Below are 23,368 nucleotides of genomic sequence, written 5' to 3' on the forward strand. Positions count from 1 at the left end.
TCATTACTTCTAAACTGATCAGAGTTGTAAACTGTACCATAGACATCTGTGAGTTTCTAGTGATGTGTAGGTAATTCTCATAAATAATATAGAATAAACTAAAATATTAATAATTATGATTTGATATCTTTGTTACAGTTGAATGTCACTACAGACCATCATATGGAAAACTTTATTAATTTTGCTAAAGTTACTATAACTAACATGTATAAAGATTTATACATGAGCCATGATTTTTCATTGTAAGTATATTGTTAAGTTACGTTTATTATTACAGTAAGTTTATGTTATTATAATGGTTGTACTGGTATCATCTTACAATATTCCTGTTTGGATAATGTTGAGAGTCAGTACACATAAATAGTAGAAGTACAGTCAGCCTACCTGTGGCAGAGTGGTATTATCTCAGCCTTATATTTGGAAGGTCCTGGGAATGAATCTGAGTCAGGCTTAGCATTTTTCCTATGATAAAAAATGATAATATCACATTGCCATGCAAATCTTTGAAATTATGTTGCAAATTAATCATTATAAATAATACAATTGTATATAAAATGTCTCAAAAAGAAATGGAAGTATTTTCGACATGTCCGCTAGTGAATATACAAAAATGTTCATATGAATGTAGGTTTGGTAATACTTTATCTTTGAGTTATAGTTAGCAAAATATTTTGTTGTGATTTCTGTTTCATCAATAAAATGAGACTACGTTGAATTTTCAGGATTTTGCGAGAATGCAAAATTGGTGGTTTTATAGTTTATATATTTCTGGTGTATTTTATATATTTATATTTGATGGTTTTAAAATATTTTAAGCAGATCCCAGAACTGCATTTCCAGTAATTTCTGAGATAATTGTTGATAACCCCAAAATATTATTGCTATAAAACCCTTTTTTAGGTTTAATGCAAATTTATTTTTTTTAAATTGCAGTCCGTATAGTCTCATTTTACCAGCAGAGCAAAAATCAAGGAAAAATTTTGCTAACTAATTTGAAATCAAAGCATTTTTGGACTATGTTTACAGTCGTTTTTGGTTAGTTTTCACTTGTAGAAATATTCTGAAATTATTTGTATTACTTCATCAAACACTAACATTAATTCAGTTTTTTTTATTTACCTTAATTTACTATATATAAAATTAATAGAATTGATCATCTAGAAAAAAATTGTCTAGATAGGAACAACATATATAGCTTGAAGTTTTTGATTGCATTCTTTTTCCACTCCATACTACTTACAATGTGGACTATTTTGTCTTCAAATCAGAAATCATTGCTTGCAGACATGTAAAATTTTGGATGCCGTAAACTTATTGATGCAATAAAATATTAATTTTATCTTTTTTCCCCTCATTCTATATTAATACTTTGTTTTATTCCTCAATGAACCTCATAACAAATTCCTTTTTATCTTCTATTTCCATTCATTAATCAGATCTTGCACTCTTCCATACATGACAGCATCATTTGCTAATAACGATCAACTTATATTCTTTTCTTTCTTGTAAGTTTTTATTCTTCTTCTCTTTCATTTTTTACTTTTATAGTTTATGATAATAAAGTATAATGGAGGTACCTTGTCATACTCCAGAGGCAATTTGTTCAATCTAAAGTTGTGTGTGTGTGTATGTGTGTGTGTGTATATATAACTTACACAAAAAGTAAATTTTATTACTGTGTGTTAGAAAATGATAACGTTTATTTTTCACTTTTGGTTTGCTTGGCATTTCTACCGCCACCACTCCATTCAGTCGTCCTAAAGCATAAGACCGAATGTCTGTGCCACAAATGGAAACAGCTTCGAACAATTTAGTGACCAGTACCTTAACATAGCTCCTAGAGCTTCCCTAACAGCATGAGTGGACTAAGTGCGGTGCCATACACCATCGGCTTACTTGTCATATATTTCCTAAAATTGGTAGGCACACCCTGTCAACTACTAAAAATATATATGACATCCATAATAAAATTTATTTCATCAAGGCAGTGATTCGCTGCCACGCCTAGGTCGCTGAATGCCAGCAAGTACCTGTTCACCATTTTATAGCAGTTGGAGCCATAATAATTGGCTGGTGGTCAGCCAAACTCAGGGTTAGCTTCCCACGGCAATGTGGTAAGAGTCTTTCCCTTAAGCAAACTATGGATGCCGGTTGAACAAAGCAATTGCATCTAGGAACTCCCACTCGGTCCAGCAATGCAGCTCTCACCACATTGACTCGCCGCTTCTAAGTGACCAATTTTTCCCTTTACCTCTAAATTCCAGGGTGGTCCGGTCTCTGGCCTCCTCAAGAGCAGGGCAGTCAAATATCAGGTGTTCATTTGACTGGACCTCCCTGCAGACGCACAGCTCATCAGCTGCCATGCGGAACCGAAACAGATATTGATTCAAGTTAGCGTGGTTGGTGAGCACCTGTGCACCCATTGCCCTTAAAACCGAGTTCGAGGCATACCATCCCCCCAAATCCTGTATAAACTTATACATGGATCTTTCCTTAGTCATGGTGTCCCATTCCAACTGCCATGCTTCCATTGCGAGGCTCGCAGCCTCTTCCGCAGGCGGGAGATGGGCAACTGAACGAAATTTAGATCCGGTGAATTGTGATCACTGTTCCGATCCGGTACTGGCCCGGTTCGAAACCGCATCCCAAATACCTCAACCTTCCGGCCTCTTCAGAATCTCTACATGTCTGCCCAAACTTTCACCACTAAATCGATTGGGAGAGCCTTTACCAATACGGTGGTAGCTTAGAAGGAGGTTGTTTTAAAAACATCAGTGCATACAGTTAAGGCTCTGCGCTGGACACTCTTTAAATTTTGAAGAAGTGCTCTATTCATATCCAACCTATGCGCCCAAACGGGCGCCGCGTAAGAGGTCATGTTTTCGAAGACATCTTTGCTCACAATCTACATTTGACCGCCCGACAACCCATAGTTTTTTCGAGCAATCATTCTAAGTTTGTGCATAACTGAGACGGCGACCGCCGCTACTTGCCTAATAGGGTTGATAAACAGCAAGTTTTTATCAAACAAAACACCTAGGTAATTATGAACTCTTAACTCGGCTGATTACACAGCCTTTATATTTGATATGGAGGTTACGACTGAACGATAATTTGTCTGCACCCTTGAGAAGCATAAACTTCGTCTTACGCACAGAAATATTTAAATTTTGAATGTCCATCCAGCCCTCTGCGGTTGACAAGGCCACCTGCGCCCGGTCTTTTAGTTGTGGTCGTGAATTACCACGAACTAAAAGGAGACAGTCATCGTCGAAAGCCTGGGCTGTGATTCCCAGTTCCCAGTTCCCCGGGGAAGTTCCCCAGATCAGTTACCAGGGGAAGCCCGCAGGGCTTCGCCTGGTAACTGATTTTTGCACACAACTAGGTGCGCATCCTTAAACAGAACCGTACGATTAGACAAGTAGTCACATACCACGGCCTGTAGGGCTATGGGAACATTGCTGCGTTCCAACTCATAGAGAACAGAACTCCAACACAAGGAAGGAAATGCTGCCTCTATGTCTATAAAAATTGCCAAAACATATTTACAGTCGGCACTTTCCACCTCGGCAAGTGCATTTAAGATGCAATCTTTGGTGCCAACCCCTTTCGAGAAACCATACTGGCCTCGATTTAGAAAACTGTTCACCTCAGTGCTTTCCCAGAGCCGTTCCACAACCAGCCTTTCAAGCAACTTGGTAATTATCGGCAAGAGGCTGCTGGGTCGATAACTACCGGCCACACTAGGATCCTTTCCTGGTTTTAAGAGCACTCACCAAAGCCACTTTCCAACAAGTTGGGAAGCAGCCCCATCTTAGGCACCCCGAGAACAGCCTGCCAAGCGGCTCTCTTATGATAGGCAGCAGATGGAATAATATACCCGGTTCAAGTTGGTCAATACCCAGTGCCTTTTTCAGTGCCATTCGAGAAACCACTCGGTCTATATCAACGGGGTCCACAGCCCGTACGCCAGGGAACGGCATAGCCCCCGCCCTAACGCTGACCTCTGCCTCACCCTCCGGAGCATCTGGAAACAGAGTATCCAGGAACGCCTGGTAAGTCACTACAGATGTTAAAGTGTGATCACGACCACCAAACCCGCATCGAACACTTGACAGCACGTGCAATGACTTTGGCCGGTAACATGAGTTTGCGAGTTGCTGGGGGTTACGCCCTAACTCGTGCATGGAGTCTTACCATAACTTGAGTCTGGGTTCCTTGATGGAACCTAGACTCAAGTTATGGTATTTCTTTTCTTTAGTGAAATGATGAATTTCACAATGACCGATAGTAGATTGTAACATTATATTCTGATATTCATTACTTTTTTTTTTTAATATCCATGTTTTCTGAGCACTAATTGCACATTAGAAAATTGTTGACAATTTTTAAAGTAATTTTTAAATTAAGCAATGGCTTTTCTAAGTTTCCTTTTTCTTATCACAAATCTTTTTCATACTAAGGGATGCTAAGATATCATTGCAACCTCAAGGTTTCAAAATGCTTGAAAAAGAGTTTGGATTCTTAAAGCTGAAAGTATGTATAGCAAAGGTAACTGCTTTTAGTTGAAAACACAGTTAATAACCTTGTTTCTTTAGATAATTGAAGTTTAGAGATCAACCATGCTGATGGCAGTTTTAAGTGCACTCATTAATGGCTAATTTTAACAACTGATGTCCCCTAAAATTAAATAATAAAAAAAATTAAATTTAAGAAACATCTCTACTTACTGATTTTTATTTTCAAATTTTTTTTCTTAATTTTAGTATTGAATTTGATCCAAGAGAAGTAAATGCTATTTATTTACCACAGGAAAATTCCATGGGTAAGTAAAACATAAAATATAAATAGATTAGTAATTTGGATTTGAAATATCTTAGTAATAGTATGCACTTGCCTTATGTTGAAAATTTAAATTGAAACTCATTAAGAAAAATTATTAATTATTTCCTTCATCCCTTAGCCTACCCAGTTTTAATTAGAAATTCATTAATATCTTCTTTTTCCTATTCCACCAATCTTTCTAATAATTGTTCAATAATAAAACCTACTGATATAATCTATTCATTAAGAATTTCTTATTGGAACTGTATTATCCAAAATAATGCAATTAAGAAAAAAACCGGAATAAGAAGTATCTTATTCCTGGTTTTCTTTTAGAAAACCAGTCTAATTTGGCTGTTTTAAATTCAGTATCCCTCTTGCCATAGTATTCATATGTTTATAAAATACATATTTTACATTTCAATGTGTTTACAGGAAAAAAATTGATGTTTACAGAAAAGCAAAATACCAGAATTCTTCAGAGATAACAATAAGTAAGACTCGTTGCTTATTTTACTTCTCTTCATATTAGTCAATGAGTGATGAAGAATTTAAGTAATTATGAGTATACATTACAAGAGTACTTGTGTGGGAATAATTAAGTAGGCTATGATGTGTATATGAATGAAAAAATTGTTTATATGATTATCTTCATTTTACTGGATTTTACAAATAACAATTTTGAAAGAGAATTGTTTAAGAGATTGTTTAATTGTTTATAAATTCTATAAACTATCATAAAACTGTAATATGAATTTATAGATCAGCCAATAAATAAGACATGTTTATTAATTTTTCTTTTGTTGATAATTCAACATTTTTTAACTTAATTTAATATAAATTAATTTAATCATAAACAATTTAATATAGAGCCCAACTTGCACACACCTGCGTGGTAGAAATAAGAATAACATGGTTTTACAAATTCTATTTAAACTTATTGTTGATACAAACTAATGTATAAAAAAATTTAACACCCTAATAAAAGTTTAATAGTTCTTTACAAATAATATTATTTTATCTTTTATATATATATAGAAATGAATGTTTGTTTGTTTGACCCGTATGCATTCCTATACCATTCATCTGATTGCTATGAAACTTTAGTAGTTGTTGTGTGCACACCCATCAAGGTTTCTGAATTAGTTTGTACTCGCTAGGTGGTACAGGTGTCGAGATATTTATGAAACTAATACATAAACAGACTTTCTTCTTCTATATATATATATATACATATAAAAGGCAATATTTGTATGTGTGTCCACTATAAACTAAAAAACTACTGGACCGATTTACGTGCGGGTTTTTGCAAAATGATCCATGTTGTCTGGAGAAGGTTTAAAGCTATTGAAATCTTCGATCTGACTAGTAGAAAGAAAGTTAGGGATATTTTGAACAGACTACTGTGTTAGAGAGTAGTTTGAATTAAATCCGATAGGTAGTGCTGTTTTCACATTTGGATTTATTTACATTCCGACTTTTATAAGTGAAAGGTTAAATTTGTGAAATTCTGTAATGTTCAGTTTTTTAATGTTTTATCAAACTTTCAGTTGTGTTCATTTAATCTGTATATATATATATGTATATATATATATACTCAAATCTAGCAATAGCGAACCATTGCTGAATCTGCTTGTTATAAATAAATCAGCATGTTATACACTATTATTCTGTAAAAAGTAATTTATATCAATGTATTTGTCTTTTAATGACAAATAGCAAATAGTTTCAGAAAAGCAATAGTTTCAGCTCTCCTGTTGATGTATTAATGAACTGAGAAAATATTTCTGGTTATTGTTAATAGAGTTGTAAAATATGGTGTGAAATATTATTTATTTCTTTTTTACTTCATGCGTCCACCCACATAAGTTTCTCCATTCTTCGCCAGGCTTGAATTTAAGACTACTTTTTGCTGATGCAAAATTCATATCATTCAAGTGTACTCCTGAAATAAAACTTCTTATGACGTTTTTCACATTTGATTGTATCTATCAATTGTAAAATTAATTACTATAATTGGTAATCCTGTTTAGATGACAGGATTAAGCTAATATAAAGAAGATTAAATGAAATTCAGAACCCTACCTTTAATGCTTAACTTTCTTTTCATACTAATGTGTCGGATATAGTAAAAAAAAAAAAGGTAATGATGACTTTGGGACTAATTAAAATTATTGTTTTTTACAAACATAGGCTCTAAAAAATTAAGTTGCTTTATGTATCCATAATTTGTATTGAATTTTACAGCACTAATAATGTTCATCATTTGCAATGTCATGACTCCAAGTTGCAGAAACATTTTTTAATGTACCTATTATGAAAAGCTTTGTTTATGTTTAGTGTCCCCTATTAACAGGTCTGTTGACAATGAGTTTGGGTTAAATTTACAATATTATTTATTGTGTGTGTTAAGAGAAGGAAATCTCATGTGATATTTACTTGATGTATACATGCAGTTTTCAAAATAAATATTTAATAGGAAACTTAAATATTTTTTGAAAAGATAAATATTTTATATTATCAATTAGATATTAAAAATTTACTTTGGTATTACTAAATTCTTGTTATTGCATTATTAAATATTTATTTTGTATTTTACATTTTTATTTTATTTATTTATTTTTTTCTTAGTGTTATTACTTTCTCTTTGTTAATTAAAAAAACAATTAAATGAAACCAAATAATGAAATGAAATTTTTAATTTTTATAACTTGTCATAATTATTTAACCTTTTCTTTCAGTCTTTGATTTTCCCCATGAATTATGTTTTTTTTATTCTTTCCAGCTATACCACTTGGAATATTACAATTTCCATTCTATAATTTGGGCCTTGAGTAAGTATACAATGTTTTTCAGTTTATACGCTCATATATGCCATTTGGTGATACTTGTTTTAAGCTATATAAAAGTAATAGAAAAAAAAAATAATGCCATTATTTTCTGTAAACTTTATTGTGTGTGTCAATTACATTTTTTAACATTGAATTAATTGCACGTATTAATTTTCTGTAGTTAATAACATTTAAAAATTTTTATACGGTAAGTGTTAGTAATAAAATCAAATTTCTTAAACTTGAACTTGTTTTTTATTGGGCTACTCTATATCAGCTACTTTTATAGACGAATTAAATTCTTTACAAGTTTTTTAAATAAATTGTATGCATTTATTAGCATTTAACAAAGGTTTTTTGTATTACAAACTTTTCAGTATATAGAACTTTTTTGTATATCAGCTACTTTTATAGACGAATTAAATTCTTTACAAGTTTTTTAAATAAATTGTATGCATTTATTAGCATTTAACAAAGGTTTTTTGTATTACAAACGTAAAAGATGTGTTTTTAGACAATAAATTTTTCTGTTTTACATCAGATATTATGAAAACTACTGAAGATACGAGACCAGTAATGCTATGAAATTATTCATTAACTCCTCGGTATATTAATATGTAGGAGTTAAATGATTTCTTTGCTTTCTAACCTTTTAATGTGACATCAGTCTGTTGATTGACGTCACATTATTTTTTTGTGTGGGAGTTTATATTAGTAATTAATGCTAATAGTGATGGATAACCTTAAATTGTCTAAAATTATAAAATATAAAGTAGCAAGTGATGCAGTGAATGTATGCAACAGAAGTTGATACCAAAATTAATGTTCTAAGAAAAAATATCTATTTTACAATTACCCGGTTTACTCAACAATGCAGGAGTTGTATAAAGACCAATTTATAATTAATTGTTGTTGTTAATATAGTAATTACTATTATCTTTTCTGCTAAGATCACTGCAGTCTCTATGTTGAGTATATTGCTTACCTTTCTTTTATCACTTGATGCGTATTGGAACCACTCCATTGTCAAAACTTACTGTACTCAAGTTATAAGAAGTTTTACAAAACTTACAGAATAATTGACAAACTTAGTTTGTCAAATCAGTCACAGTAAGTTTGTCAGAAGTTATTGTATTCAAGCGTACAATAAGTTTTGACAATGGAGTGGTTCTAAAATGTGTCAACAAATGATAAAAGAAAGAAGCTAAGAAAGGTAAGCATTACACAACATAGAAATTATAATTAATTAATTTAGATTAGTCTAGCCAAATTAATTGTAGATGTCAATGATTAACTTGAAGCCCAGATAAGTGCTAGTGGTCCTATAAAGTTTTATTATAGTAACTTTTAACTCTAGTTTGTTAATATGATGTAACTGCTGTTCATAGTAGCTCAAATTTGTCTGTGGACTTAATAACAATTCCATGAATTATGTACAATAATATTAATATTGTTCAAACTGATGTGGCTTTTTATTTTGTTTTAGTGCATTAAATTATGGTGCGCTTGGTGTGATCATTGGACATGAACTAACTCATGCATTTGATATAACAGGTAATTAGAAAATTTTCAGTCTTTTAATGATATTTTTCTAGTGCTTATTTATATATATATATATATTTTTTAAGCTATATATTAAGCTGCAAACTAGTCAGCAAAGTCATTATTTTACTAAATTGTTCAGTGAAGTCATTATTTTAGGTGTTGATTAATTTTTTTTTTAATTTGCACTATGCCTTAAAATTTTTTTGCTGTGCAATTTTTGAAATGTTCATGGAAAAACTTCATTTATTATTACTTTGTGAACTAACAGTTATGGAAAAACAAGTTATGATGATGATTATTTATACTGTTTTAATAAAAGGTGCCATTGATGTATGAATGTGTAATCAAAGGACAATAAGAATAAGTAGTGAGAGTATCGGAGACTACCAAAACAGTATTAATAATCACAACCTCTTTTTGCTGAAATGGTAGTCTGTTAACAAAATTATGGTACATAAAGTTTTCTGTGTACTGTCGACGCAGTTAAGCATAATTGAGAGCCCATTAGGTGCTCAATATGTTGTTTGATAACAGAAGCTTGGCAGCATTCAAACAGTAATAATTAAGTTTTAAAAAATTATATTATAACTGAATTATCTAAATTCCAGGTGGTAGTAATATTTTAAATGCTGTTTAAAAACTATGCTTGTAATTAACAATTTTTGTAACAAAAAAAAATTCATTTTAATTACAGAATTGAAAAATGGGTAAGTGTACTTTTCTAGTGAACTGTGCTGAAAATGCTCATAAAACTAGATATATTTTGGGAAGAAGTTATAAAGAAAGTGACTATATGTTCTTTATAGTTTATGTGTAAAAACATTCAATATATCATGTTTTATGAAGTTGCAGAATAGCATGCTTGTTTGTGAAAGCATAAAGATGACTGCAAACAGGAAATTTCTTTACAGCTTTATTTAACATCACTTCACCCAGATATTGCAGTTTCAGAAGAATTCACTTCTTCTGATGTTAAAAACTTTTCAGTTGTACAATGTTAAAGATATTGCCAGTAAAGCAGAACTTATTCAGATCATGAAGATTGTTGTTACCATGATTTCTTCATCTTGTCCTCTTGTAAAAATCACATGAAACATTTGATTTTATGTTCAGTTGTAATGTTCCAAAAGACTTTTCATTTTCTGGGATCAAAGCACAATATCTTATAACTGATGCTTTTGGACCGTCTTTCAAGAAAAAGATTGGTGAAAAAGTTAGGTGAAATTGAAAATGTTTACTTTATGATTCAATGAAATCACTAGAGCTGCACCTTATAAAAACTATAGATTCAGTTAAGTACTGTTTAGCATTTAAAGAAATGATAGTAACACGAATGCTAGAAACATTTATTAGTTCAACAAATATTGATGATTTGTATGCAAAGTTGTGGAAGGCTAAATTACATAATGCTAAATTACTACATTTTATTTGCTTGTACTGAGTTACAATAGCCCTAGTATAAATAAAGTGTAATATGGTTAATGAATGGATCTATTACATTGTTAAGAAGAAAACCGTAGTACCTATAACTTTCCCATCTTAGACATTGCTTCTAGAAGTAGTATGAAAGAACTCTGAGATGATTCAAACATCATCAAGCAAAACAGTACTTACTATCGTGTAAATAAACTTTTGTAATCACATTTTCAATAAGGCTTCTGTGATATCAAAACCTTTACTGAAGTATCTTTGGAGTCTGAATCCAACAAATGGAAAGAATTAAATAAGACAGCTGGAAATACATAATTGAAATAACTAAAACTTTACCTGTAGATTTTGAAGGAATCTCTCTTATATATAAATGAAAACTACTAAGTTTGGAAGCTGAAGAACCTAAACGTAAAGAATCTTTTGATGTCTACTAGAACCATTTTTTTTAAAAAGACAAAATTTTCTGGAGAGTTCAAGTAGCTGAATCTTTCTAAGATTGTACAGTAAAAGCAGTCCTCTCACTGTTACATGATTCAGCAAATATGGTGAGGAGATTTTCAAGCTCCTGCTCATAATAACTTCAAGTAGGGCTGTTGGAGAGGCCTCTTGATGCTCATTTGGATGTGAAAGGGGCTTTGCAGTAACTGTATGATGATAAGGCATATCTTATTCAAGGAATTCTTAGGTCTTGCTCACAATGCATTTGCCCATTCATTATATTGTGAAGAAGAGCAAAGGATAAAGTGCAAGAACAAAAAGAAAGAGAAGACGAGAAAAATCAACAAGTGGCTGAAAAATAATTGGAGAGAGAACTCTTAACTGAAAAGGAGGTAGAATTGAAGAGAGAGTATCTGCCCAAACTGAGGAATGAAGAAGAAAAGAGACATATTTCTAACAGGTAATGAAGAAACCAAATGAAAGATTTAAACAATCCATTAACAACAAGGATCTTGATGAAGCTAATTTTCCCCTAGTAATGTTTGACAATGTTGAATGAAAGAACAAGCTGACAAAAAGAAATATCATGCAAATAAAGTTGAGAAAAATTTGGGAAAAAGGAGATCTGTATTGATTTACAACCTTTTTTAATAAGAAATCCAAACAGAAGTAAAATTGTTGAACTTCTTTTAAACCTATTGACTTTACATTTTGTATGTTTTTAAGACCAAAGCTATTAAAATCCTGTTTGTAGTATAAGTATGAAATGTTCATACTGCATGTAGTATTGCACACATATCTATCATATGACATTATGTTATTTCACATATGTATTGGAGACCAAAGTTTTTTCTACTTGAAATATGTGATGTTCATATTCTAAATAGTGTTATGCACAAACTCATTACCATATATATTATTAAGACCAAAGCTTTTTGTAATTGTGTGAGATGTTTGTATTTATATATATATCCATTTCCATATACTTTCATGCAATGGTAGTATGTATTTTTTATTTTAATCATGTTATTTTTGTAGCAGTTCAATAAAATTATACATTGTACATTTACAGTACTTAGATTGTTTTTATTTTGTCACAAGTTTTACAGTGGCTCAGTTGGAAGAAGATGGCCAATTAAAAAAAAGTAATATATATATAATTTAAAAAAAATATATTTATTATGCAATTAGGTTTGTTATACTGATATACTTAAGTCAGTAATTTTAACATATGATTAAGCCAGTATTTTCAGAATTCCAGTCAGTAAAGTAATTGATTTATAACCTATGTCATGCTCTTTGGTTTTATAGCTAATTTGCAGCCTTGCTATCTGTAGTGAAGATCCTGACATATATCTTCTTTTTTATTTTGATTAACCTCAGAGGATGAGATGAATCATTTGATTATTTGTAGCGTGTGTGAGAATGCCATGTCTGACCAGGATTTGAACCTGGGACCTCCGGATGAAAGAACCTGACCTGGTTTAAAAAAAAAATCCTGACATATACCTGGTTTTTTAAAGTTTCCATTGTACAAGTAATAATTTTAAAAACTCTATATCTTAGAAAGAAATGTTTAAATTTATTTTCTTTTATTTGAAGTGGGAGAGAAAACAGTAAGAGTAATTTTAATTTAATAAACATTTCTGTGTTCAAATTTTTCCCCCTTTCTTCTTTATTGGAAATCTATATTATTTCAGCAGACTCAAAATATTCATTTTGTTAATTGTTCTTTATTATCTACACGTTATTTTACTTGCTGTTAACTCTCCAGAGGTGTCATAATAAAGAAAGAAAATAAGATATGAGAGCCTCTTGTGTTCATGATCCTGGAGAGTTGCATCAAGAGTAATATGAAAACAACCAAGCCTTTATCAGTCTACCACAAAACTTAGATTATCATGATTTAATTATATTTTACTGTGAACTAATAAATTTCAATTTAAATGATTTTTAGGCAGAAAATATGATAAATGTGGAAATGTAAAGGATTGGTGGACGAACGAAACTATATATAATTACAATGAAAGAGTGGGTTGTTTTATAAGTCTATATGATGACTTCTATGTTGAAGAAGCAGAGCAGTCGGTAAGTTGTTGACAGTTTTAATGATATAACTAATAATAACTAAAGCAATTACTTTGATTGATATGCTTTAACCAGTTTATTTACTATTTTTTTCATTTATGATTTATATGCCGTCTTGCCTTGCATTTATCAAAACATATATGCATATATGCATTTATCAAAACATATTATTATTATTATTATGCTTTTACGGCCAACATGGGACCACTTAAGTCAATTTTAGTTGGATCTTTTCTGAGAAAAGCGTGTTATTTTACTCTTTCGAGCTGCCCAGTATTTCTTCATCCGTTCAGATCTTGCTTTCTTTTCTTCATCCGTAAACACCCTCTTCGTTGTATTTTGTCGTTTGTCTGTCTTTTGTTTAAATCTAATGCTTTTATCTTTTAGCTTTGTAATTTTTCCAGTTTTATTCTGTAGGTCAGTCAGGGACTGACCTACAATGATCAAAACATATATATATATATATATATGTATACATATATATATATGTATATATATACATATATATATATACATATATATGTATATATATGTATACATATATATATGTATATATATGTATACATATATATATGTGTATGTATATATATGTATACATACATACATGCATATATATTGTTACCACATATATGCCTAATTTAATATCGGTAGACGAACACGGTAGCAACTCAGATGTGAGCTGACTCACAGTATACATATGTGCTGGTATAATCATCACTCTCACCACGCAGATGACCATGCAGTTCTCGCACCATAGTGACGCTGTGGCCCCACCACTCTCAAAATTCCAATAAAAGCGCAGTCACAAGAGTGAATTATCAATACATCGACGACCACCACAAGGTTATGAATTACGAGCTGTCAAAGCCATTTGACAACAATAGCCCTTCTCAGGGCTACCATAACGTTATTAAGTGCCACATGCTGTTTAAGCCATTCGGCTACAATCTATAATATATATATACAAATACATGATAATAAATTAGAAACAGGAAGCCTAACTTTAACGAAAGGGCACCTCAGCCAAAGGCAATACTATTTATGAATCCCCAGATTTGAAACAAGTCTGTGAATACTTGCACTGGCTCATAGGGTAATTATAACTAGAGTCCAGTAACAACAGCTGTCCTGCAGTCTTCCATAATCTGCCAGCGTGATACCATGGCTGGAAGTAGGGCAGTTGACCTATCTGCCGCATCATTTAGACAAAGAAGAATAAAGGAGGATAATTGTGCCAGGCAGTCAACCCACAGAGAGCCACAGATTGGGGTTTGTCAGGGTATTTTATGTTACTATGGAGTAGTCAGTTATAAATCATTTCCTTTTTTGTTCCGTTTGAAATATTAAAATCTTTCTTTATGATTTTAATATTACCTAGGTCTAGATAATTTTATGGTTAGAATTTTAGCTCTACTTCATGAATGCTCCAATGTTTTTTTTCAAAGTTACAATGATTAAGTAGTATTTCACTTTTCACTTCTGCAGTTTGCATCAGTAAACATTACACATATATTCCTTTTTAGAAGTAAAGAATTAGAAGGCAAAGTTTATTTACTGTAGCAAGAATACAAATTTACCCAATAGAATTGGAGCTAGTGTGTTAAGCAAATGGTTGTGTCTACCTAGTCTATTACATTTGACTGAAATGTTTCATTTCTTTGAGAAAAAGACACGTATCTTAGCCAGTCAAAGAATATTTACTGATACTTGCAATGTGAGAATCAGTGATAAAAGGCATTTCTTGTAAGAGTTTTTGTAAGACCTAAAAAACCTTACAAAAGGTCTTTTAAAGGAACTTCAAAAGACTTAAAACAATAACAAGTAAACAATACACTAACCAAGTAGTGTAAGTCAACTGACCATGATTATTATCATAAACGCAATTGTACTTAGACTAACAGATTTGTTTGCCAACTTTCACAAGAGAGAGTCGACAATTCAGATGGTCCCATGTTTTAATTCTGGTCAGGCTTGGGCATTTTTCATACTCTAAAAACTTTAATTCCACATTTCTATTCATAAGTTCTAAGCATATTTGGTGAATTTAATAATTTACAAATATGAAGTAGTATGACAGCAATTTAAAAATCTGTTTAGTTTGATTCTGTTAAAATACAAAACTATTATCTACTGAATATTATATTAAATAATTATTTTCCTTGATCAAAATCAATGAATTCATAGATAAAAATGAAATACTTAACAGTAACTATATATCATCATACATTGCATTTACAACTCATTACCAATAACTAAATCATTATTTTTCTTAATGATTTTAGTATTTTAATTAGTGATTATACTAGTACATGATTTAGCATGCTTTTCTAATAATTTTTGCTAGTTTTTCTTTCTGTTAGATTTAAAAATTGTAATTTACATTAAAAACCATTAATCTCCGTAACATTAACAATTAGAAGTATAATTAACATAACAAATAGTAAAATTAACTATAAATTAATATACTTATAACTATAATTACTCCATTTTATTTTTTATTTTGAATGAATTATTTCAGGTTGATGGTAACTTAACATTAGGTGAAAATTTAGCTGATAATGGTGGCCTTAAAGATGCATTTTATGGTTTTCAAAAACTTAAACAAGAAAAACCTGAAACTGAACGTAAGTTACCAGGGCTAGAAGAATTTACAAGTGATCAACTTTTCTATATTGGATTTGCTCATGTAAGTATATACATATATTTTTTTTAACATATAATTTTTAAATATTGTAAATGTTTTGCTATCCACTTTCACTAAGATTTGATAAAAAAAATTAAGAAGACTGTTTAAACATGGTTGTCTATTATTATTGAGAGTTGCCCCTCTTAATAATTTTCTTTTTTTGTCTTCAGTCATTTGACTGGTTTGATGCAAGCTCTCCAAGATTCCCTATCTAGTGCTAGTCGTTTCATTTCAGTATACCCTCTACATCCTACATCCCTAACAATTTGTTTTACATATTCCAAACGTGGCCTGCCTACACAATTTTTCCCTTCTACCTGTCCTTCCAATATTAAAGCGACTATTACAGGATGCCTTAGTATGTGGCTTATAAGTCTGTCTCTTCTTTTAACTATATTTTTCCAAATGCTTCTTTCTTCATCTATTAGCCGCAATACCTCTTCGTTTGTCACTTTATCCTCCCGTCTGATTTTTAACATTCTCCTATAGCACCGCATTTCAAAAGCTTCTAATCTTTTCTTCTCAGATACTCCGATTGTCCAAGTTTAACTTCCATATAAAGCGACACTCCAAACATACACTTTCAAAAATCTTTTCCTGACATTTAAATTAATTTTTGATGTAAACAAATTATATTTCTTACTGAAGGCTCGTTTAGCTTGTGCTATTCGGCATTTTATATCGCTCCTGCTTCGTCCATCTGTAGTAATTCTACTTCCCAGATAACAAAATTCTTCTACCTCCATAATCTTTTCTCCTCCTATTTTCACATTCAGTGGTCCATCTTTGTTATTTCTACTACATTTCATTACTTTTGTTTTGTTCTTGTTTATTTTCATGCGATAGTTCTTGCGTAGGACTTCATCTATGCTGTTCATTGTTGATTATAATGTTATAAATCCTCTTAATTATAGTGTTATATAAACGCTTAGATGTAAACATGAATATCTTTTTTTTAAGTAATTGTCTCATTTAGGTAGTAAAGGGAAGTAATAGAGGAAGTAAGAGCAGAGCTCTTTAAGGGACATATTATACAGTACAGGTAATCTTTGTAGAGTTGCTTGTACCTAGACAGTCCAAGTAACATACAGTATTGCAATGAGCTGATTTTGATTTTGCAACTGATTGGCAGATGTTCAAATTTTATTTAGTACACTGAATATTTAAAAAAAACAAAAATCTAAACCCACGTGCGTATTTCAATTGTTAAATAATTATCATAATGGAAAATCTAATTAAAAAGTCTAAACTGTTCAATCTTGCTACTTGGACTGATACTTGCATATCTCAAGAAAAACAAAGACCACATGAACCTTTTACAATCAAAACTTATAATAAATTCTAAAAGGCTACCAGGTATTGGTACCCTATTATTATTTTGTAATGAATACTCTCTTTCATTGTAAATAAAGTAAATTTCCAAACTAGTTCCTTTTTATTATTGAATTTTTGTTAAAATTCTAATTAAATTCTCTGCAGTATGATTCTAGCATAAGTGTTATCTTGTTTCTCATGAAAATCATTGCATTAAAAATGCCATTTTATACTGTGAAGAATGAAAATAATCACAGGTAATATATATTGATCAGTGTGATTATTTTTGCTGTAAATATACAATTGTAAAAATTATTCCATATACATTATTTTAGCTAATATTTATTATCTACTAATGGTGATTATTTAACAATCAAATCCCATAATCTAGTTGTGGAATTTTATTTATTTGTAAATGGGATTTAAGAATTTCTTCTATTTATCAGTTTATTTCAGTCAGTTAGTAATATGTCATTTAGTCAAGAGTATGTAATGTGTTTATAAATATATTTTCTGTCAACAGTTATAATATTGAAATGATGTGCTAACTTCTCAGTATACCTCCTAAATCTTTATTCATATATTTTAAAGTTCCTTATTTTCATCACAACAATTTTCTCAAGAAGTTAACAAAAGATACTTGAGATAACAGAGGATACTTGAAATAACTCTTGTAAAGTTTACAGTTAAGGTATTTAAGTGAAATATCAATAAAATGTTATTATTTAAATTTCTTAAAGATTAGACCTTATCAATATAGTATAAGCCTTTGCTTAGTTGAAATAAATTTTCCTTCTCTAATTTTTATAATTGTGTTAACATAAACTTTACAAAATTATTTTTCATTTAAGTGAACAAAAGTTAGAGCTCATAAATTTAAACACATGGAAGGGGAAGAGTATATTAACACATCTCTTGTATATTAAGATGAGAGCAGTATATAAAGCAAACCTGCCAGGTTAGTCTAGTGGTTAAACTCATCGCAATATCAGCTGATCATTTGAAGTCAAGAGTTCTAAGGTTCGAGTCCTTGTAAAGGCAGTTGCTTTTATATGGATTTGAATGCTGGACTGTGGATGCTGCTGTTTTTTGGTGGTTGGGTTTCAATTAACCAAACATCTCAGGAGTGGTTGACCTGAAACTGTAGAAGACTACACTTCATTTACAGTCATACATCTCATCATTCTCATTCATCCTCTGAAGTAATATCTTACAGTAGTTCGGTGGTTACAGTGGAGGCTAAACAGAGAAAAGAGAGTATCGAAAACAGCACACATACACACATGAGCCAACAACTTGCTTTTGGATTTTAAAAACTTTACCACTTGCAGAGTTACTACCAAAAAAATAAAAAAAATACCAAAATAAATAATGTGACAAATAATGTCACAGAATAAAACTATTTGTAGTAGAAAACTAATACCTGTAGATCTCTAATTGAGAGAGATTTATTAAACCTTTTCAGTGATATCTCCATCATGATCAGGCCAGCAATGATATTTATTTTAAACTTAAAAGGAATACACATTAACAACACTGAATTCATTCTCAAAGTTAAGTGAACGTTAGACCAGTTATCTTAAATAACATTGTATTTGCTTAATTTTCTTTCATTCAGTTTCACTTCATAGATCAGAAACAACACTAAAACAAAGATCAAGAATTTATTAAAATTAGAAATCTTTTTATTATACATTCTTTCACTGAATCTATAAGTCTCATCTGCAAATAAAGTATTGTTTCTGTTATAATCTCTGCATTATTTTGGTCATCAATAAAATCCAAAGAAAGCAAAGAAAACAAAAGAAAGTACATGGATATATACAATATATAAATTTGCTGCAATCAATTCAGGAAAAAAGGATAAAAATCATCTGGAACTCCTCCAATATTTGAATTAGACAGTCTTTCTTAGGGATCCATCTTTCATTAAAATCTCAAATTAAAAATTTTAAAAACAAAAAATCATACAACTCTACATAAAAAAAAAATGAACATAAAACTCAATTACTATAAGAAATCTTATTGAAAAGAGGAAAGGATAGAAGAAATATTTCCAGTTGGCCATTTCAATTTTATTGCAGACTAAACTATATCTTGCTGTTAATGATTTTGTAATGTATGTAAGAGAAAGACAGAAAGAGAAGGAGTAACATATGTACAATATCAGGGGTTTTAAACGGTAAGTGTGTAAAAAATGTTTATAATTCATTTATATTGTTTTTATTTGCAGGCATGGTGTGAAAATTGGACACCAAAATCAATAGCTTATGGACTGAATGATGAACATAGCCCTAATTATGTAAGGGTTTTAGCAACAACAAAAAATTCAAAAGAATTTTCAGACGTTTGGAATTGTCCTGTCGGTAGTGAAATGAATCCAGAAGAAAAATGTAATTTGTGGTGATAATATTATTATTGAATTTTTGCAATTATTGTTGAAATTTTAATAATATCAGTACAAGATTGTATTATAATTTTATAAATGACCAGATTTTATTCTGTGTAATGTGAAATCTATTAAATATAATATTAAATTCATAATGTAACTTAATTAAAATAGGGAACAAATTAATATTAATTTTTAATTATAATTAATTTAAAAAAATTATAATTAAACAACTAGTCAAGTTTGAAGTTTTGTAGTTAAACATTTTTTAAATGTTAATGTCTTATTGTTCCTAATCTGTAATGTAATAAACCCTGGAGAAAACTTTAACAAATGTAGTTATGCAAAAAAAGTATGTAAGATGGATAATGTGGATGTTTGAGAATGTATTTTCTAAGTAATGTATAAATCTATAACATTTTTAGTAATACTATTATTTAATCTAAGTAATGTATAAATGTATAACATTTTTAGTAATATTATTATTTAACATTAAATTATGTATTTCTCATTCAAGGTAGGTTTTTTGTATTACCATTAAATTTTGCAGCTTATCAAAAACTAAACAATGTGATAGTTGATCTCTATGCGATTCTAAAACTAGTTAACAGCATTTTTTAAAACAACTTGCTTTACTTTTAAAGTACTACTTAAACTGTTTTATTGAAGTAAATAATTTTATCTAATATTCTTATAGTTAGTTGTGTTTAGTAAATAGAGCATTTAATAAATTATAGAATTTTTTTTTGTGTTCCTATAGTTCTCATTAATATTTTGGTAGTTGTGGTGTATATATTATTATATACTGGATTGTGGTGTTTTGAAATTTTTGCTTCTTGTATGTTTTATTGGAAACATAATTAAAGTGAAGTGTAGCCTAATCTATATGGTAAATGGTACTGTAGAAGATCCACATGAGTTATCATGGCATAGGTATGCCTTAAATTTTTTAAGATGTGTGTGTGTATTTTCCCCCTTTTTAATCATTTTTTAGTGTCAGAGAAATGTATGCTAATAACATCTGTAAATTTTAATGTAATTATTACACCCATTTTATAAAAGTATTTTTAAATCAATGTAAATATAGTATTTGTATGATAATAAAATGTGTGATAAGTAAGCACAAAGAAAACCAAAAAACCCTGTCTTTATTCTTGTAATAATTTAGGAAGGGAATTTGAATACTGTTCTTTGAGTAATAAGAATTGATAAGCAGACCGTTAATAAGCCAGTGAGAAATTTATGCACAAATGCATGAGAGCGGGAGAGAGAGAGAGAGTCAGAGAGAGTGTATGTGAGAAAGTATATATAGCTATTTCACAACTCTTTCAATTTCTTCATTCACACATTACTTATTATTACCATGCATTTGTGTAGTAATTTCACCTGTTTTTGTTTTACGAAAATGTGGTGATGATGAGTTCCATGATGTATTACGTCTTCTACTGTTAGTTCATTAAACAAAGTAATGAACTAGTTTTAGATTACTAACAAAATGTTTCAACAAATACCTGCTTATTTATGGAAAACTATCTTGGTCAGTCTACCCACATTGGCTGCAAATAAATGCATTCTTGTATTAGCTATTTCCTTTAGATTATAGTAACTAAATTAGCATCTATTATTATGATCTTTTATTTAAATTTATTATCCAGTCTTTTATGGATAATACATTCACCATAAATGAAAAAAAATGCATGGCACAAAATGAGCTTCAATATTGAATACGTTTATCATGGTGGCTTGTTCTAAAGGTAAAATAAAATTGAAGCATGTTCAACTTTAACAAAATAAAGGTATTTTTTTGTTGTTAAAAATCTTTTTGTGAAAAATATTGTTGTAGCATTTACTTTTACTTTCATTTCATAATGTTGTAAGACAATTTAAAAAATGGAGTTGAGAAATAAAAATATGGCAAGTGAATTAGTTATTAGAGTATTATTTACATAATGTAATATTAAATATCACCATTACCATAATTATGTACAATCTGGCCTGGTAAACAGTCAAAAAATATTGGTTTGTAAATTAACTAAACTTTTAGTTCACTTCCTAGTAATAATTGAATGTTTCTTATCTACATTTTCAACTCATTTTGTATCCATAAATACATATAAAAAAAGATTGATAATTGCCATGTCCTATTGTAAGGAAGATATTATTTTAATTATAAAAATAAAAAATAAATATTGAAAAAACATGTCTGAATCCAGCAACAATTTTTATCATTGGAATAGATCTAAAACTGAAACTGATGATTCTAATTGATTCGAATAGTGAGTGATTCGATTCAGTTTTAATTGAATCAAATTCAATTAGTGAGTTGAACTTGATTAATTAAAACTGATAGTTGTAAAAAAAAAATAATAGCTAGAAATATTTAAAACATTGCATTTCAGTTACTTAATATAGAGATAATTTGATTATATTCTGTGTATATAGCTCTCTGAAGACATGTAACATAATCTATAATGTTTACAATGTAAAAGCCATATTATAGTTAAATAAATATATTAGGTAATTACATGTACAGCATACCCATTAAGATTTATATATAATACAGATAAAATTTTGATCGCTTAGAGTAATTATGCATAGCACGTATAAATAAATATTTGATATTATTGAATCGGTCATTTTAAAAAGATATTATTTTTAAAAATAATTCTATTCCACAAAATATCATATGCAATTGCATTAGGCAGAAAGATTTATCCCCAAAAAGAACTGAAAAAACTTATTATTTACCTTGAGAGATAAAAAGAAAATATTTTTATAAATAAAGTTTTTTCAATACTATTTCCAATTATTTTGTTTTTATTTTATACACAAAAAAATAATTAACGATTGAAATTTTTTGAAAAAAATACTTAACCCCCAGCTTATATTAACTTTAAGTATTTTTATTTTATTTTGAGACAGTGCCATATCTGAGACGGTGTTGCTAATTGACACGCACTGATTGTAGTAGAACAATAATAAATGTATTCTAATCTAATTGTAAGTGGTTACTTTTGCCTGAATCTAAATCATCATTGGTGTTTAAAATTCTGTATGATTTCATTGTTACAAACTTAAATAATATTCAAGTGTTATCTGTGCTGTAATAAAATGTTTTATAAAAAAGAAAACAAAAACTAACATTATTAGTAACAACCAAAATAATTGGGTGTAAAAACTTTTTGAATTAACTAAATTGTTTGTAGATAGGATAAGTAATGTACAATTTGCAAGAAACAATTATTTTTTTAAATAATAGAAATCAAATATACAGTAGTTATTAAAATATAAAATACAATTTTTTTGAAATGATTGATTCAACCAATTTTTGTTGTGCTTTTGTTAGTTTTATTTCTACGAACATAGTTTTCCTAGTCATTAAGAAACAAATTAGTTTTATTTTTCATTCGTTATTAAAATTACTACAGTAAGCAAATTAATAACAAATTATTATTTAAATAACATTATTTTTAAATATTATTATTTTTAAAATAATTTTTTATTTTAAAAATAAAATAAAATGATTTAGCAATACATAGAATAATAGAAAAATTATTTCTTGTTTGTATGTTTGCTCTAGAGCTCTTAAATGTAATAAAAGAATTATCATAAGTGACTTTATTTGTGCCTTTTAAAAATTATTCGCATGTAAATGTGTGGCGATGCATTTATGTACTTAAAACCATACATGTCCAAAACAAGTTTAAAAAAAATTGTATATCCATATGTATGAATAAACTGTATTATTTTAATGATAATATTTTCCATATTTAGTTACCATGTTTATGTTACTTTATGTAACCTGTGTATTTAATATCATAT

General features: G+C 29.6%; 1 protein-coding gene across 3 annotated transcripts in view; it reads left to right on the forward strand.

Moving 5' to 3' along the window:
* The window catches only part of LOC142331813 (neprilysin-11-like), a 222,469-nt gene extending 199,302 nt beyond the window's left edge, over positions 1-23,167 (forward strand). For all 3 annotated transcript variants that reach the window (XM_075377944.1, XM_075377943.1, XM_075377946.1), the window contains 7 exons: positions 139-242; positions 4,767-4,825; positions 7,610-7,658; positions 9,142-9,209; positions 13,027-13,157; positions 15,676-15,843; positions 19,391-23,167. In XM_075377944.1, the coding sequence (XP_075234059.1) occupies positions 139-242; positions 4,767-4,825; positions 7,610-7,658; positions 9,142-9,209; positions 13,027-13,157; positions 15,676-15,843; positions 19,391-19,564 (753 nt within the window). In that variant the 3' untranslated portion in view covers positions 19,565-23,167. The remainder of the gene's footprint in view (positions 1-138; positions 243-4,766; positions 4,826-7,609; positions 7,659-9,141; positions 9,210-13,026; positions 13,158-15,675; positions 15,844-19,390) is intronic.
* Positions 23,168-23,368: the final 201 nt, after the last annotated feature.

This window comes from Lycorma delicatula, chromosome 10 (genome assembly GCF_047948215.1).
Source record: "Lycorma delicatula isolate Av1 chromosome 10, ASM4794821v1, whole genome shotgun sequence".
Classification (NCBI taxonomy): domain Eukaryota; kingdom Metazoa; phylum Arthropoda; class Insecta; order Hemiptera; family Fulgoridae; genus Lycorma; species Lycorma delicatula.